At 43.7% G+C, this 17,912-nt stretch overlaps 1 protein-coding gene across 4 annotated transcripts in view; it reads left to right on the top strand.

Annotated features, from left to right (window-relative positions):
* DEPTOR (DEP domain containing MTOR interacting protein) overlaps positions 1 to 17,912 on the top strand; it is a 65,521-nt gene that overhangs the window by 6,341 nt on the left and 41,268 nt on the right. For all 4 annotated transcript variants that reach the window (XR_013393856.1, XM_077932753.1, XM_028736228.2 and 1 more), the window contains exons 3-4: positions 8,569 to 8,747; positions 12,157 to 12,280. Coding sequence is in view for 3 of the 4 variants with exons in the window: in XM_077932753.1 (XP_077788879.1) it covers positions 8,569 to 8,747; positions 12,157 to 12,280 (303 nt within the window). In the remaining variant the exon portion in view is untranslated. The remainder of the gene's footprint in view (positions 1 to 8,568; positions 8,748 to 12,156; positions 12,281 to 17,912) is intronic.

Here is a 17,912-nt window from a genome sequence, read left to right as displayed (position 1 = left end):
CCTTCAACAGGACACCACTAACATTCCAGTTCCATAGAGAATTGTTTGGAAGTAAAGTCTACCCCCAAGTATTTAAAAACAGCTCATAGTGTGCATAGTCAGCAATAGAATTAAATGCAAACATGCAGAATTAGCATATTTCGAGTGTTGAAGTGCTTCACAAAGTCCTTTATTTGAAGGAGCTCTCCATCTGAAGGCTCAAGGCCAAGTCTGGTTTAACAACAACAAAAAAGAACCATAAAAAGGGAGAGAAGAGGCTTTGAGTTTTCCCATCTACAGTGGTACCTCCGGTTAAGTACTTAATTCGTTCCGGAGGTCCGTTCTTATCTGAAACTGTTCTTAACCTGAAGCACCACTTTAGCTAATGGGGCCTCCTGCTGCTGTCACGCTTCCAGAGCACAATTTCTGTTCTCATCCTGAAGCAAAGTTCTTAACCCGAGGTACTATTTCTGGATTAGTGGAGTCTGTAACCTGAAGCGTATGTAACCTGAGGTACCACTGTACAGTGATCACCTGTTTCTCAGACTGAGGAGGCTCACAGCTCACCTTGTCACAGGTGATCCCAATGTGGTCTTTCCATTTAAATTTGAGCGATTGTTTCTAACTTTTCATCTGTGCATTTTAATTAGCACATACAAATTCCGTGCAACTGTTCTTGGTACCTTGTTGTTTTTGGTGGAGCATTTCCTCTTTTTTCCTCTTTAGCATATTTTGAGGTGTCGGTAGGTGCACAAGTTCACATGGAACCAGCGACTGCCATTTTGCCAATTTGTTTGGGCTCATTTCGTAGGCTTTCAAGGGTGTGGGAAGCTCCTTCACAGTTCGCCTATTGTTTGATCTCTGCCAGGCTGATAGCTTTAGATATTGTGGTGGAGAAATATATTCAAATGGGGTTGTGTGGTGCTGTTTTATCAGCGGTCTCCATCTGTAGGGTAAGAGTGAAATTCTTTAAGGAATGAGGTGATAGTGTTATCGTTGCATTTTAAAAGCACTTGGCTCTACAAGCATAGCCACATGCCTGTGGACCTCCCAATAATTAAAAAAAACCCCAGGCATTTGCAAGTAATCAATAAAATTCTTGACTGAGCTTAACAAATCATTTTCGAGGAGAGGGTGGCTATTAGAAACCTGCTCCTTAATTGCAAGCAATCCACTACCCAATCAGAATAGTTAACGGCAAGAATCTCCTCTTCAATATGTTGAAAAACCACATTCCACGTAGCATTTATAATCCCAATTGACATGCAACCAGCCCTCGTTTACAACAGGTTTTATTACAACTAGATTTATACTTCACCTTAAATTGAATTGAATTTTGCTGGCAAGCAACATGGGGTCAAGTTTGTTCTAATTAAGGTCTTGTAAAATGGCTGGCATTAAACTTCTGTGTGTGTGTGTGTGTGTGTGTGTGTGTGTGTGTGTGTGTGTGTCTGTCTGTCTGTCTGCCTGTCTGTCTGCCTGTCTAACATAAGAATGAGTGGATGCATATGTGAATTTCACTGCTCCCTGAACATCCTGCTCATTTCTTCCCATCCTCATACAGCATGGGGTTTTGCCCCATCTCGTTCTCATGGGGTGTGGAGGACCACTCCCTGGTCCTGAATGGGGTAACTGTGTCCCTGAAGGACTAGATGCGCAGCCTGGGAGTCATACTGGACTCACAGCTGTCCATGGAGGCACAGGTCAATTCTGTGTCCAGGGCGGCTGTCTACCAGCTCCATCTGGTACACAGGCTGAGACCCTACCTGCCCGCAGACTGTCCTGCCAGAGTGGTGCATGCTCTAGTTATCTCCTGCTTGGATTACTGCAATGCACTCTATGTGGGGCTACAATTGAAGATGATCCGGAAACTACAATTAATCCAGAATGCAGCAGCTAGACTGGTGACTGGGAGTGGCCGCCGGGACCATATAACACCAGTCCTGAAAGAGCTCATTTGGCTTCCAGTTCGTTTCTGAGCACAATTCAAAGTGTTGGTGCTGACCTTTAAAGCCCTAAATGGCCTCAGTCCTGTATACCCGAAGGAGTGTCTCCACCCCCATCGTTCAGCCCGGACACTGAGGTCCAGCTCCGGGGGTCTTCTGGCCGTTCCCTCACTGTGAGAAGTGAGGTTTCAGGGAACCAGGCAGAGGGCCTTCTCGGTAGTGGCACCCGCCCTGTGGAACATCCTCCCATCAGATGTCAAGGCAATAAACAAACATCACTTTCTACTGCTATCTAACCAACTTTGGAAAGGTTCTAAATTCTTTGCCGTCATGTTTTCTTCACAGCAAGGAGTTCCGTGGCTGAGCTTTCCTCAAATTTGTTCCGAAGGTATTGTGACTCAGCTGCCCCATTTTAGGCAGAATTTGCTGAGCCAGGTATTCTAAGTGGAGAAGACTTTGAAATATATATTTTCCCTTGCTATCCCTTGAAGCATTTTACCCATCTCCTGTCATTTCTTCTCCCATTCCCCTTTCGTACCTTATTCCCACCCTCCAGATCGCCAGTTTCATCCCTCCTCCTCGGTCCAATTTCTTTCTATAAGAGTTTCCCTCTCTTTATTCCTCCCTTCTTTCTCTACCCTGTTTGCTTGGTGATTAAATATTAACTTTTATTTCACTTTCTGATTTCCTCCCACTTCTCCTTTGGCCCTTTCCCCTCCAGGGAAGGAGGGAGAACTTCCTTTCCACCTCCCTCCTTGAGCAGCTGTCTCCCAGCCTTCCTCACAGCATATAAGGAGCTGCTGGTACTGACATTCATCAGAAGACACTGAGTCAGTGGTGGCACTGAAGCTCATCTGGAAGTGGCTCAAGGCTCACCTGCGGTGGGTCCTGGCTCACTGTTTGAGGAGCACAGAGTATCTCCATGGCTGAGACTCAGCTAGAAAGAGGAACGTGGTGTGAGAAAGCATCAAACACCAGCTGCAGTCAGCTGCCAGAACTATGTAACTAGTTTTTCCTAAGCAAGGAGCATTGTGTCTTTGAAATGCCTCCTCCTAAAGCTCCTAGACTGTGTGTTTTCTGCCAGCTGGCTTTTGTGTGTCAAATAAAAGGCCACACAAAATCTGGGATGCCATCTTCCCGTTTTTTGTTGTGAGAGCACGGCAGTCATTTTGGTTGCTGCGATTTTTTGGGCACACTTTTTTGGGCACAGCACTCTAAAATGCACGATCGGGTAAAAAGCATGTTGCGAAATTGTGGCAACCAAAATGGCCGACATATTCTTGCGATTAAAAAACGGGATGGCCCGGTTTTCCTGGGACACTTGCGGGGTATATTAAAACTTTGTCACTGAAAATATATTGGGGCTTATGGGCTAAAGGTTTGCCATACCTCTTCTAACACAATTCGGTTAATACCGTAGCTCAAAACCAAAATGGCTGCACTGTTTCATATGTGAAATAACTTAAAAGCGAACTTCTTACAAATAACCTAAGTGCTTTCTGGTGTTACTTTGCTCTTCTGTGAACAGTTAGGAACACACGAAGCATCTTCTTCTGAGTCAGAACATTGGTTCATCTAACTGTGCAGGATTTTGGACAGGTGACTTTCTCAACTCCCCACTTTGAGATGCCAGGGATATTGAAACTTGGACCTTCTCTGCAACTGAGCCAAAGGCCTTCTTCAAATTATCCAAGTCTTGCATTATTTTAAAATACATTTTCTAGAACACCTATTCCAAGGTCTAGGCTGAAATCCTATCTCTTTCCCTACAGCCAAAAGTGCTAAAAAAAGCTGCAAAGAACCGTGTACCAAGCCTCTTGCCTTTCGTACGCAAAAATAGATGTGGAAACATTTATACGGTGTCCATACAGTCTGCTTAGCACCAGATCTAATTTTAATGTGTCGATTCCTTGTTTGGGTCCAAACTGACAGTGATCTAACTGCATGCAAAATGCTGATCGCATAGCAAGTGACACTCATGAGAACTATATTCTCATTGTCTCTTCCTCAGAAGCCAGTTATGGCTTGGAATAATAGGAAGTTCCAGTCATGGTTGTGGGATATGTAGCTAGAAGCCTGAGCTATATATACTGTACATAGTGACAGTTCAGATCCCAGTTGCTCTTCAGAAAATGTTGTTAGAGAGCAGAGGGTCAACTTGGATTCCCTAGTCAGGAGTGAGTGGATGTCATGGACTGGCTGGAAGCAGAGGAGTGGTGGAAGGCAACAGCTGGGGAACCCCCTAGGGAACCCCAAAGGGAAGAAGGCTCAGAGTGGGACAACAATGAGTGGTCAGAGGGAGAAGAGGGGGCAGATGGGGAAGAGGTGGTGTCGGAAGCTGAAGAGGCAATAGGGTTTAGTGAGCAGGGAGAGGCTGTGGCAGAGAGCAGTCCAGACTCAGAGGCATGAGAGGAGAAGGGCCAGAAAACAGAGATGGTATGGCCTGTAATATGAGCAGGCCTGCAATGCTCTGGGACAGCCTTGTAGCTGCCACGAAGTCCTGATGTGCTGGTCCTGGGGGCTAACCGAGAGGCGAGGTCCTATTCCAGTCCAAGTTCGATGGTGCGGTATAGAGGCTGTCCGTCAAAGCTGTAGGCGGGGAGTCAGTGGGGTCAGGAACTCTGGCAGAAGAGTAGGACAGGGCGCAGGCAGGAACAGGCTAGCAACAACATTGCTCCCGCAACCTGAGACTGGGGCTGACTGGCTTTTATCTGGCATAGGGCGGTCCCGGTCCACAGGTGACTCGCCTCTCCTGGCCTGGAGGTGAGCACTCCTCCTGTGAGAACTTAGTTCCCTCCGCCTCTCTGCCCTGAGCCTCTGCAGCTCAGGAGAGGCTGGAGGGTTACCGGACCCAGAGGCAACCTCAGCTTCCTCTGATGGGGCTGAGAGTGGAGCACCTGAAGGCAATGGGTCCTCCACCACCTCAGGGGCCAGAGCAGACTCAGCTGGTGCCTGCACCTGAGGATCCAGCACAGCTGAGGACCCTTCAGGCTCATGCCCCAGCCCCAGCTCAGCTGGATCTGGAGGCGGGGACCCCTGTGTGGGCTGGGATTCCTAAAGTTCAGCCTCTGAGTCTGAATCCCAGGCCATCACACCTGAGCCCAGTCCTGACGTAACGCTGCAGTCCCCCAATAAAATAACACAAGGGTACTCCACCATGTTCAAGACCTCCTCCACCAGCTTAGGCAGGAAAACTATAGGGCAACTACAATGTAGTTCAATCAAATATTGAGGGGAAGGCCTTTTGAGTTCCTCACTGTAGTGCTCAGGCTATGGGGCATATTTGGCAGAAGAGGAAAATCCAAGGCCAGGAAGCTCATAACAACAGATCCTGAAGAGCCCTCAGCATCCATCCTCATGATTGCCCATGCTTGCTTGGGCTGGGGGCAACATCTGCAGGGCCAAAGGTTCCCCAGTCTTGCTAGAAATATACAGGGACAGTACAAAAAAAAATCTTAGATACCAGTCACCACATTTGCACCTCAGATCATGATGTTTGAACCTCCTGCTATACTTACCTGTGCATGTATATATTATAGCATACATCCACAACGTTTTCCTGTAGCTCTGGATGTAGTTAACGTAACTTTTGGCAGCTGGGTATCACAAATAATGTGGTAATGAGAAGCTTGTTAACACTTATGTGGAAGAATTATTCCTGGCGGCTGCCGACATTCAAACTCGTTTAATAGACACACTGGAGTGTGTTTATTTGTTTTAACATATGGCACTGGAAAACTGATTCCGTGTTTCCTCGTGTTTTTATTTTCCGTCGGGCCAAGAACCAGTCCCACCATCTGCCAGGCCTACAACAGTCTTTAAGTACTTTGAGTGTGTCTCTGTTGGAGAGTTAAACTAGTGTAACCATCATCTCCCCTTTGCAAGTAACTCCGGTCATTTTAGTTCTGTGAGGGGACCTAGAGATCTCTAGCAGAGGATACATTGGCTGAAGCAAGGATAGTTAAGCTGGAATAAAATCAAAATTCTAGGGACGTTCACACTCAGTATGTGTGTACCATCATACCTCAAGTTACAGATGCTTCAGGTTGCGTTGTTTCGGGTTACAGACCGCCGAAACCCGGAAGTACCAGAACAGGTTACTTCCGGGTTTTGGCCGTCGCTCATGCGCAGACGTGCCAAATTGCAACCCGCGCGTGCACAGACGTGCCACTGCAGGTTGCGCGCAACCCGAGCGTCCACTGTACTTGAATACTTGAGCTGAAACGCTTGTATAGTTATTCACATGAGCGTACACTCCGACTACCTGTGTACACAGTACCCGAGCTGTGCAAACTAACAAGTGTGCGTTCTTTCACGCAAACACTTGTTCATGGGTAGAGACCGCTGTGTTCAGTGTGTGTGAACAAGCCTATTGTCTGCCCTCCTTTCTCCATTCTCAGACTGTCCTTGTGTTTTCTTTTTTAAATTTTCCTATTCAGTTCTATATTTGCTGCTTCTTCCATGATCTCCAGACACCAGAGAGCGAGCTACTTTTTAAATGAAAGGGGGAAAGGGGGGAACAGGGCCTGGAAATTCTCCGAAAGAAGACCTCCACCACATCTGGCCTCCCTGTGGCTCCCGTCTTGTGTATAATTGTGTTTACCTAGTAGTGTCAACCCTTTCATGGATCACTGCCTTGCCGTGGTGAAGGGGCTTGAATAACTCAGAGAAGCTATGAACTATGCTGAGCAGGGCACCCAAGATGAACAGGTCATAGTGGAGAGTTTTGACCAAACGTGATCCACCTGGAGGAGGAACCGGCAAGCCACTACAGTATCCCTGCCAAGAAAACTCCATGGACAAAGACAACAGGCATATAGTGCCTGGCGTGCTCTGGTCCATGGGATCACGAAGAGTCAGACACGACTAAACGACTAAACAACAACAAGTAGTGTCAGGGGGAAGCGGGGACATTGCTCACTTTCCGAAAGAAATGCCAAGGCTCAGGCCTGTGTGGGAGTCTTGCCATCTTCCCTGGAAGGAAGCCTGCTTGCTTCTTAATTCTAAATGCTTCTAATTCTTAGTTGTTGCTTTTTTAAGGTTAGCATATTTCAAATGGAAAGATGCTTCTTCTGGAGCCCCCTTTCCAACGTCGCTCCCCATGCATTGCTAGACCTCAGTGGTTATTTGATGGGCAGGCACTTCCTCATGCAAATTATAACTGAACCATAAGGTGGAAATCAAAATAAGGGCCGGCCCTACTATTAGGCAACTGATTTTGTGTGTCATGAAAGAGCAGGACATTTTTAGTAGTAATAAAATAATAATAATGATGATGATGATGATGATGATGATGATGTTATATTTTTACTGACAGGGCACGGGAAAAACACTGGTGGGATGTCCTGCCTCAGGTGCCAAAATAACTTGACTATTTTGCTGCCTTGGATATTACATACCTTGACTTTGCCTCAGGCGACAATGTCTCTTGAGCCAGCCCTGAATCCAAAGTATACTTACCTGAAAGTTTAACTCCATCCAAATCTATAGGACTTATCAGAGGATGAGAGACTGTGAAATATGACATCTCCCCCCCCCCTACATTTTAATACAAAGGACAAAACTCCCTCTCCCACTCCGAAAATCCACCTTGCAACTCCTGTGTCACCTTCATATTGTTTTCACACACACACACCCCCACACACCCCGATGTAGCCGGAGCAACTATCGTCCTATCCATACAACACATTCAAAGCACATGGCTTTCCCCAAAGAATTCTGGGAACTGTAGTTTATCCCTCACAGAGCTACGATTCTCAGTACCTTTAAGAAACTGTTAAGTTGTGGGCGAACATATCAGACGACACAGCGATTCTTCCAAAGCAGCTCTTTATTTGTAAGCTGGAACAGAACTGAACTGAGGAGCTCAGTCAGCCTGCTTATATAGAGCTCCAGAACAATGTAACTGTTGCCATTTTCTATCCAATCTGTTATTCAGTACATAACAGAAACTACAGCTCCCCAAAGTCTTTGGGGGAAAGATAGTGCCTTAAACGTACGATGTTTATGCACTTGAGCAAATATGCAGTCAGCACAGTATATCAGTGTAAATTCAGACTTTCTGCAACTGCAGTATAAGCACAAGCTTCTTAGTTGTATTGTTTTACAGTGCAATACTATGCATATCTACTCAGATATCTGTTCCGTTTGGTGGGAATTAATTCCAGGCAAGTGATCGTAATATTGCAGTCTAGGACACTAAAATGGCAAACGTCAACCACAAAAGAATAACATGGCAGGGCATGTGAAATAAGACTGAGTAAACAACATTAAAATTGTTATGGTATGAGGAGAAACTGTATGGGGGCAATATAATATTTTACATCTCTAGTAATGCTAACATGTACTGACACAAACTTCCATTTCTTGGGGGGGGGGGCAGAGAGAGGAAGGGAAAGGCACTTTGCGCATGCTCTGAGGTAATTCTGTTCTGTTAAAAAGGGGTGTGGCTACAGATAGCAGAGGGAAGTGTTAAATGGAAGTGAGGATACAAGGCCAGCGATACCTTCAAAAGATGTTTATTAGTATTATTATTATTATTTAGCTGACACCACTCTGATACGAGCTTTTTCTTTCCAGCTTGTAATGTTGAGGCAGATGCTATGCAAAGATTTCTCACGGCGTGATACTGTTTGGTTCACAGGCTCAGACTGCATGAAGAAAAGATAATTAAAGATCGGAGACATCACCTGAAGACGTATCCAAACTGCTTCGTTGCCAAAGAACTGATTGACTGGCTGATTGATCACAAGGAGGCCTCTGACAGGGAGACTGCAATTAAACTAGTACAAAAATTACTGGATCGTAGCATCATTCACCACGGTGAGTGGAAAGAAGCAGCACACCTGAGCCCATGGCCAGAAACTATAATTAAGGGTGCAGGCAGGTCTGACCTGGTGATCGTCACGTGTTGTTAGACAATATGAAAGAACAAAAACCTAAATAATGATTGTGAAGATTGCTTAACAATTATAATAGCATTTATATTTGGAGTATTTAGCATGCACTATTTTAGGGCCAACCCAAACATTGCATTATTCACATTTTTTAAAGAAATAAAAGCCCTGTTTATTTTGAAGAAAAAGCAGCTGGATTAAATCATCATACATATATATATTTAATTTTATGTTCTTTATTTAAAAATAAAAATTATAAGTGAACAAGGTAAAACAAGACAAGACGTGACAAGAATAAAAAAGATAAAATAACACCCATGTAGAAAACATTTTTAAAATAAACATTACATGATTGTTATTGTAGTTAACTTAACCTAATACAGTGTTTATAAAAATGAATTCCAAAAATCATTAAATTTGTCCATGACAAGTCTACGTTTGTACATTACTTGTTCATGTGTTGCAAGTTTGTGCATATTTTCTATCCATTTGTTGAAGGGGATACACACACACACACATATATATATACACACACATACACAGTATATATGTGTGTGTGTGTTTAATTACTTAAACCCAGGGCTAGCCAATAATTTGTTCTCCAGATGATGTTGGGCTACAACTCCCATCAGCCTCAGCTAACATTTTCAGGGGTCAGAAATTATGGCAGTTGAAGCATAGCTGTCAACGTTTCTGTTATGTACTGAGTTGAATAGGATCCAAAATGCAGCAGTCTGATTGGTCCTAGAACAATAGGATTCAGAATGCAGCACTCGGATTGGTCCTAGAACAATGCAGCAGTATGATTGGTTGGCAGGAACCACCCAATCATGCCCCAGATATAAGTGAATCTACAACCTGATTGGCTTACAGTAGAATTCCGGAATTAGCCAATCATGTATAGCCCATTGTGTAAATAACGTATATAAAGCAGATACTTTGGGGCAACTTCCATTCCTCCTCACCACTATGAGCTGAATAAAGAACATGAAATCCACTCTCAACTCTGAGTATATTTCAGTTTCCCTTTTTTAAAGGGAAATTCCCTTATTCCAAGTAGGATTCCTTGCAAGAAAAGGGAAAAGTTGAGTTAAAGTCCAACAATATATGGTGAGCCACATGTTGGACAATATCATACCCCATGCACAGATAAAATCCATAGGTCTCTCTTACCCACAGTCTCAAAATCTGAATAAAAAGAAGAGACTGAACACTAGTTTGATAGGGGTACATGAAAGCAAAAAAGAAAATTTGCAAAAAATTAAAATAAGATGTGTTAATTAACCTAACGAGAAGAAAAGAAGCAAAGGGAGCAAAGCAGAGGGGGGGAAAGGGGGCCATAAGAAATGATGAAAAACATGAAATTGCATAAGGGAGTTTAGTGAAGGAAGATAAGAAGGGGTAGAAATCTGAAGATAGTTGAAACTTATAAGACGTTTTGGATAAATATTGGACAATAGAAGAAACTGTTAAAGAGAAATATACAGAGATTTGAGTGCATAAAAGAGAATGAAATAAGTGGACAAAGGAACTGAGAACAGAGATAGGCTGAAGCTGAGAGACAAAAAGACCAGTAATTGATTGGCTGTGTTCACATGTAACAATAAATTCGGTTTTGTAGCTTACGATAAATGAAGATCTAGCCACTGCATGCTGCCCACTTGCTTTGACTTCACTCCTCCCCTGGTGTAAGCAGGATAAACAAACTGGGGATTATGGTTTGTTGCTTCTGAACAAGATGCCATTCGTAAGTCGGCAACAAACTATGGTTTCAGGTTGGCCAGCGATCATGACTCTCTAGATAGCAACGATTCAGGATCTCATCTTTGAACGTAAGGTGGGAATTCAAGTTTAGCTCCCCTGGTTTGTTTAGCCTGCGCACACCAAAGTGGGAGCAATTGGGCAAATTGTGGTCATAAACCACAATAAGCCAGAAACCTATCATTACCTGTGAACATGGCCATAGATCACAAGATAGAAAGAGAGTCTTGGTAAGCGGTGCAAACCTATGGCGGGGCCCTGTTTGTGGATTGCCCTCCCTTCTAAGAAATGGCTGGTGCTGATTCTTATTAGTTCACAATGCAAGCTGAAAGTCCACTTGTTCACTTAGGCTTTTGTTTGGTGTTGCAGTTTAAAACAGGAATGAGTGTGATGTTAACATATGAGGGTGCTGGAGGTGAAATAGTTAAACAGGTTACCCAATCAGAACCCAGGGGGTGGAGTCAGAGGGACTATAAAACCAGCTCTGGGAGGGGCAAAAGGAGCAGTTTGTTGGGTGGGTGGTTGGAGTGGGAGTGAATTGGGATAGAGTCTGTGGGTAGGTTGAGTTAGTGTAGCGAAATAAGCTGAGTCAGAAACAGTTAGGAGCTAGGAAGACAAGTAAATATCTGAGAGGTGGTTTAGTGAGTGAGAGCAGGTGGCGAAAGTTATAGGTCTGGATAGGCACCCCATGATTTTAATTGACAGACCATTTATGAAACCACACGCTTGTTAAACTGCAATAAATAAACAGAAGTTTATGTTCCAATTTAACACTGACTGGACTCAGTATTGTCCCAGGTAGGGCCTGGGTGGTGGCAGTGAGAAATCAAGTGGTGGCACAGGGATCAATAGACGGTGAAACATCCGGGGACCCTGTGTGATCGCCACAATGAGGATTAGATGTTATTCTGTTTCTGTGTTACGCTGGTTTTAATATGTATTATTTATTGTTGTATGCTGCTTTGAGTTACTTTTGTGGGGGGGAAGTGACTTATAGGTTTAATAAATAAATAAAGTGAAATATAACTGTTACTTCTCCTTCTCTTTCAGCCTGTAAACTTTGCACAAATTACTATTTGTGGGTTACCGGAGTCAGTGTAGTGGTTAGAGGATCAAGGAGACTCAAACTTAAGTCCCCACTCAACTACAAAGCTCTGTTATCCTCCAGCTTAACTTATCACACAGGGCGCTATGAAGATAAAATGGTGGGGGACAGAGAACAATGAAACACCACCCCACACTCTTTAGAGGAAGGGTGGGGTAAAAATGCAATAAACTATAATCAACAGATTTTTTTTTAAAAAGGTCAGTAATTCCCCCTGCCTATAAATGGCTGCGGATAATACAATAAAGTAGGAATACGTGCAGAGCTTCACAAACTAAGTTTTTTTTTTAACGAAGTACAATAAAAGGTCAATCGTTTCTGTGGTTTTATCTGAAGCCTGTTGTTTTTTTTTGTAAAGAAAAACAATGCTATAGTATCTGCATTGCTTCCAGATTCATAATGATGATTACTGCAAGTTCTTGATGTGAAGTGTTTACTATTTCTTCTTCTTCTGGGTTTTGCACTTCAGTTTGCGATGAGCATAAGGAATTCAAGGACCTCAAACTTTTCTACCGCTTTCGGAAAGATGATGGAACGTTCCCACTTGACAACGAAGTGAAGGCCTTCATGAGGGGACAGAGGCTCTATGAAAAGTAGGTTGCACACAGAACCTTGACAGTGTTAGCTGCTCTTTATCGGCTTGCGTTGATTAACAACTGGAAAAATGGTCTTACATTCGTAGGTTCTTGCTGAATTGCATTATCCTTCATTAAGAACGGCATTTTCCATCTCCTCAGTTTTCCCAAGAGAAAGGTTATACTGACAGAGATGAGTCCTGAGCATATAATTAAGATTTGAAACAGATGGTTGGATGGAGATTCTGAATATCCTGTCAGATTATATGGGTCAAATAACAGAGGAGTTTGCCACCTGCGACGAGGTCCGTGTCATATTTGCTCAGACTGAAGGGGTTGTTTGCAGCATGCCTGATTTAGGCGCAAGAAGCAACAAGTACAACATGTGAGCTGACATTTACTGGAAATGGATATGCAAAAGGTGAACAGATTGGTCAATTCATGAGGGGTGTTGTGGTACAAAACACTAGCATCCATGAGCAGCACACGTGGCTCTTTCAGGTGCAAGGAACAGAGTGAAATGTGTTTTTATTTGTCTGACTGCGGCTAGGGATGGACCAACGTGTCAGCTTTGTTTCCTCTCATTTTCTCGTTTCCACAAACTTAAGTTCTGTCTTCTGCATTACTCTGCAATTTTCCCAAGTCCTCAAGACAACACACCAGCATTTTAGTGTGAATTTCTCATTAACATGCACGTTTGTATGGAATTCTGCCTAATATATGTGCCTCTGCAAAACAATTTCCCCTGAAACAAAGCATTTTTTCTGTGTTACTCTTAATAATAATATAATAATAATAATATCTTTATTGTCATTGCCCCCTCTCGGGGACAACGAAATTACTTACATCTTACCAATAAACCAAAAGATACCTCAGTTCCCAAACGCCATATATAACCAACTTAAAGGTAAAGGTACCCCTGACCCTTAGGTCCAGTCGTGGACAACTCTGGGGTTGTGTCCGACTCTTTGTGACCCCATGGACCAGAGCACGCCAGGCACTCCTGTCTTCCACTGCCTCCCGCAGTTTGGTCAAACTCATGCTGGTAGCTTCGAGAACACTGTCCAACCATCTCGTCCTCTGACGTCCCCTTCTCCTTGTGCCCTCCATCTTTCCCAACATCAGGGTCTTTTCCAGGGAGTCTTCTCTTCTCATGAGGTGGCCAAAGTATTGGAGCCTCAGCTTCAGGATCTGTCCTTCCAGTGAGCACTCAGGGCTGATTTCCTTCAGAATGGATAGGTTTGAACTTCTTGCAGTCCATGGTACTCTCAAGAGTCTCCTCCAGCACCATAATTCAAAAGCATCAATTCTTTGGCGATCAGCCTTCTTTATGGTCCAGCTCTCACTTCCATACATCACTACTGGGTGATACAGTCACCAGATAGGGGATTGTAAATCTTTAGGCACAGAGACAGAAAACAAGTACGGTAGGTCAATTGTTATTCATCTGGTCACCAGTGGTAAGTAAACATCTTCGCCAGGCCACCATGATAAATTGAATGTAAGCTGGCTGTCAGGTTTAGCGTTTCTCCCACACAAGACATGGAACACTGACAGTTTAAGTAGCTGAGGTTTATTTCTCAATAACAGGCTTATAGCAGTCCAAGCTTCCACAACACATCAGTTGACTCGACTAGCTTCTGACCCCTCCCAAGGCCAGATATACGCTATGTCCTTCCCCGCCTCCTGCTCTAATCGCTTGCTCCGCCTCCTACTTCTTGGCGACTCAGGTGCAGCCAGTTCCTCCTCCTCTGGAGATTCCTCTCTGCTGGGCGTGTCCCTGACACTGGCTGTATTTTCCAGGTGGTTTCTGTTCTTTCAGGTAGTTGACTCACAACAGATGGTAAACAAATAAGTGGGCTAGTAAAACACTGAGAAGGATAGTGACTTTTTGGATTATATGTGTGAAGCAGACAGAAGAGTCGGGTTGTTTTTATTTTGTTTTCATTTTGATTATGGATTTTGTGGTTTTATGTTCTGATTTTATTCTGTGAACTGCCCTGAGACCTGCGGGTATAGAGTGGTATATAAATTCCTGAATAATATAATAAGAAGAGCACGAGGAAACTGCGATAATGGTTCCTCAGTTCAAGTAGGATTGATGTGCTGTTTGTTTGTTTGTTTGTTTGTTTTAAATTTCCCTTCTTTTTGTGTTTGTCGTCTTGTTCCGTTTGTTTGCAGTAGCCAGTGAAACAAATTTCCCTTGCTTTTCAAATGTCAAACCCAGCAAATGGAAGGACAATGCTGTGTTTTCAATACACTTCCCTAATGCCATAGAAGAATGTTTTCATAAACAGAGGGAAGTTGCAAGGCTTAATGGCTGTGGTTAAAGTTAGATGTTCCAACTTGGAACTCAGCCTAAAAGAGATGGGAAAGATGCTCTCTGCCCCAGTAAAGATCCTTCAGATTCTCTCTTCCCCACCTACTTCAAATAACAGTGTTCTAAATAGTGCAGGGCGACCACAGAAATTTTTAATGTAAAGGAAGGCCTGTGTGTTCCCCATAGGTTTTAAGACAAGCCAAATTCTACAGCAAGGAAACATGTTTTCTGCACTCAGAATAAATGCACACATGTTATGCTAGCATTAATTTCATTCATATGAACTAATATTGAATTCATATTCAATAAACTAATATTAACTAATATTTAAATAAATGAATATTTGTTTCAGTGTGAATTAACTCAGTCCAACCACTGATTTGTCTAGCCCATTAACTGGTATCCCAAGGTCTAAGTAAGAGTTTTTTCCTATGCTATGTGGGCCCTTTTTAAAAAAGGAGATCGAACCTACAACCTTTCATATGTTGTAAACTGCCCCGTGGTCTTTCTTTTTTGAAGGGCAGTCCTGTTTACGAGCGATTTGGTTTACGAACTCTGCAAAACCGGAAGTAGTGTCCTGGTTTGAGAACTTTACTTTGGTCTAAGAATGGAATCCGAACAGTGGAAGGGCACCGGTGGCGGGAGGCCTCATTAGGGAAAGTGCACCTCGGTTTAAGAACGGTTTCGGTTTAAGAATGGACTTCCGGAACGGATTAAGTTCGTAAACCGAGATACCACTGCATATGCATTTTAAAACTAGAGTAAATAATAACAAAATAGTGGAAAACCATCTCAGGTTTAGTCTTTGAGTGCCAGTAAATACTGTGATAGTGTGTGTCTTTAATATAATTTTCTGTTTCAGTTAGTTTATTCCCTTTCCACACAGACCCCCCCAGAACTGCAAGCTACCCATGTGTAGTCATTACATTCTCTGTTTTTGTGGCAGTCAGCTTTCTTTTGGTTGTTGTTCTATGCCCTATCTGGTGATGTGAGGCTTTAAAAACTACACTGGGTGAAACAGTCATTAGGGAATAACTGTGTGTTAAAAGGGGAAGTAGACAGGATGACTTAACAGGCTTTTCCATTTGAAAGATTCCCACGATGCTGTTTTATCATCTGAGACTGTACAAAATCTGCTTACTAACAGCACTTTTAAATCCACTTTGTTAGACTACCTGCAATCACTTTGTCAAGGCAGATAAAGCAGAGCTGTCTAACACACAAAAATCCCATGTATCTCCTGTTATACGTTAGAGCTGTGGCTACAGGTGGTCTTTAGCCCTTGCAGGTGGTCAGTTCAGTTCAGGATTGTGTGCGCTGTGCAGTCAGCACCCATTAATGCCACTCCTCATCCCTGGATGTGACCCCCAAGCAAACTTTTAATGTGGGTCAAGAGTGCTTCATAACAAGAAGGTTTCCCACTCCTGCTCTAGAATGACCAAAAATTAAAAGCAGACTGGAGATGGGATCCAGCTTGATTTTTAATTATTGGGATCACTGGGGGGTGGGGGGTGGGAACAGGTTTTGTGCGGTACTGAAACATACACTGATGGTCTCCAAGTGTATACCCCTTGACTTCCTACAAAGGTCTTAACTAGGTCTCAACCAGGGTCAGGGCCTTTTCAGTACTGGCCCCGACTTGGTGGAACGCTCTGTCACAAGAGACTGCGGGACTTGACATCTTTCCGCAGGGCCTGCAAGACAGAGCTGTTCCGCCTGGCCTTTGGGCTGGACTCAGTCTGACCCCTTATGTTTTCCCTCCCCTTATGGTTTTGATCCATGGGCTACTTTAAAATGAGGCTGCATTTTAAATTGTATTTTAACCTGTATTTTAAATTCAGCCTTACAAGTTTTTATTGTAATTTTACTGGTGTTAGCCGCCCTGAGCCCGGCTCTGGCCGGGGAAGGCGGGGTATAAATAAATATTTATTATTATTATTATCATCATCATCATCATCATCATTAAAATAAGTGATTTCTTGCCATTCACCCCTATGTGCATGAAATGTGAGATGAAAAGCACTGCATTTGGGGGGCCAATTTAACGGTAAGGACAAACCTGCCCCCCTCCCTGCCCGGTACTGACACTTGCAAGAGTCCCCATGGGAAATGCAACAGGTCTCTCTGTGCACCAAGCACCACACAATGCCCATTCAGCCTTACAAATGCAAGCCCTCCCTACCCATCCACCCCTGCAAAACTAAACATGAAAGAGAGTGTGTGTTCTAACATTGCACCTATCTCTTAAAACTGCTTATAGAACCTGTTAGGTGGTCTGCTCAGGATCAAGATCAAGACAAGCAGAGAAGGGTAACTGAAGCCTTTCCTTCTTCCATTCCACTTTCAGTGAGAGTCAACACTCAAAAACTGATGTTGCTGTGAATACCAATGGGATGTGTTTAGCATTGTTTATCATTTGATAGACACACACATGTGAACACACACACACGTTTACCATGATGGGCATATTTCTACCAATTTTAATTACAGGGCTCATTTGCACAGTCGGCTTGTGTCTGGACAATAAAATCTCCCTGTTGCACCTTGTTTTTGATTTCCTGTTACCATGGCGAGACCATGCATGCTTGAGTAGCTAAAAATTAAACTCTGTTTAAACTCTTTGTCCGCTGTTTGGATGTGTCCCCTGTGTGGATAAAACACAGTCAAAACAAGATGGCTTTTGATAATGTTTATTGGATTTACACATCACTCTCCAGTTTGCCCCCTGGCAAGATCCTTGTTTTTCCTCCCCTCTTTTCTAAACCCCAGAACATTTTGTCCCTGCCAAAAATTAAGGAGGCATTAGCTATCATCGCATGCAGATGCGTAGCTTCCGAGAGTTTGTGTCTGTGTGCAAAGTACATGAATTACATGGGGTAAACAACCTGGATACATGATGCAAGCAGCTAACTAGATTTGCTCAGTAAAGAGGTTTCAAATCACAGTTGATTGTGCTAGCTTTCTGGCCTCAGTTTAGCTTCTCCCCAGAACAGGGACTGTTGAAAGGTGTAATTATCAGACCCCAGCTTCCTCCTGCTGATGGAATAAGAAGGAGAACCGGGGAATCTTGAGGTTACAAAATCAGATAGCAAGCAGGGTCACGTCCATAGGAGGAAGGTAGCTAGTTGTAAGGAGGCCTTAAAGGTAAAGGTAAAGGGACCCCTGACCATTAGGTCCAGTCGTGGCCGACTCTGGGGTTGCGGCGCTCATCTTGCTTTATTGGCCGAGGGAGTTGGTGTACAACTTCCGGGTCATGTGGCCAGCATGACTAAGCCGCTTCTGGCAAATCAGAGCAGTGCACGGAAACACCGTTTACCTTCCCGCCAGAGC

This window comes from Podarcis muralis, chromosome 8 (genome assembly GCF_964188315.1).
Source record: "Podarcis muralis chromosome 8, rPodMur119.hap1.1, whole genome shotgun sequence".
NCBI lineage: Eukaryota > Metazoa > Chordata > Lepidosauria > Squamata > Lacertidae > Podarcis > Podarcis muralis.
The sequence above is the reverse complement of the archived record's forward strand: the minus strand, read 5'-3'. Positions and strand labels throughout refer to the sequence as shown.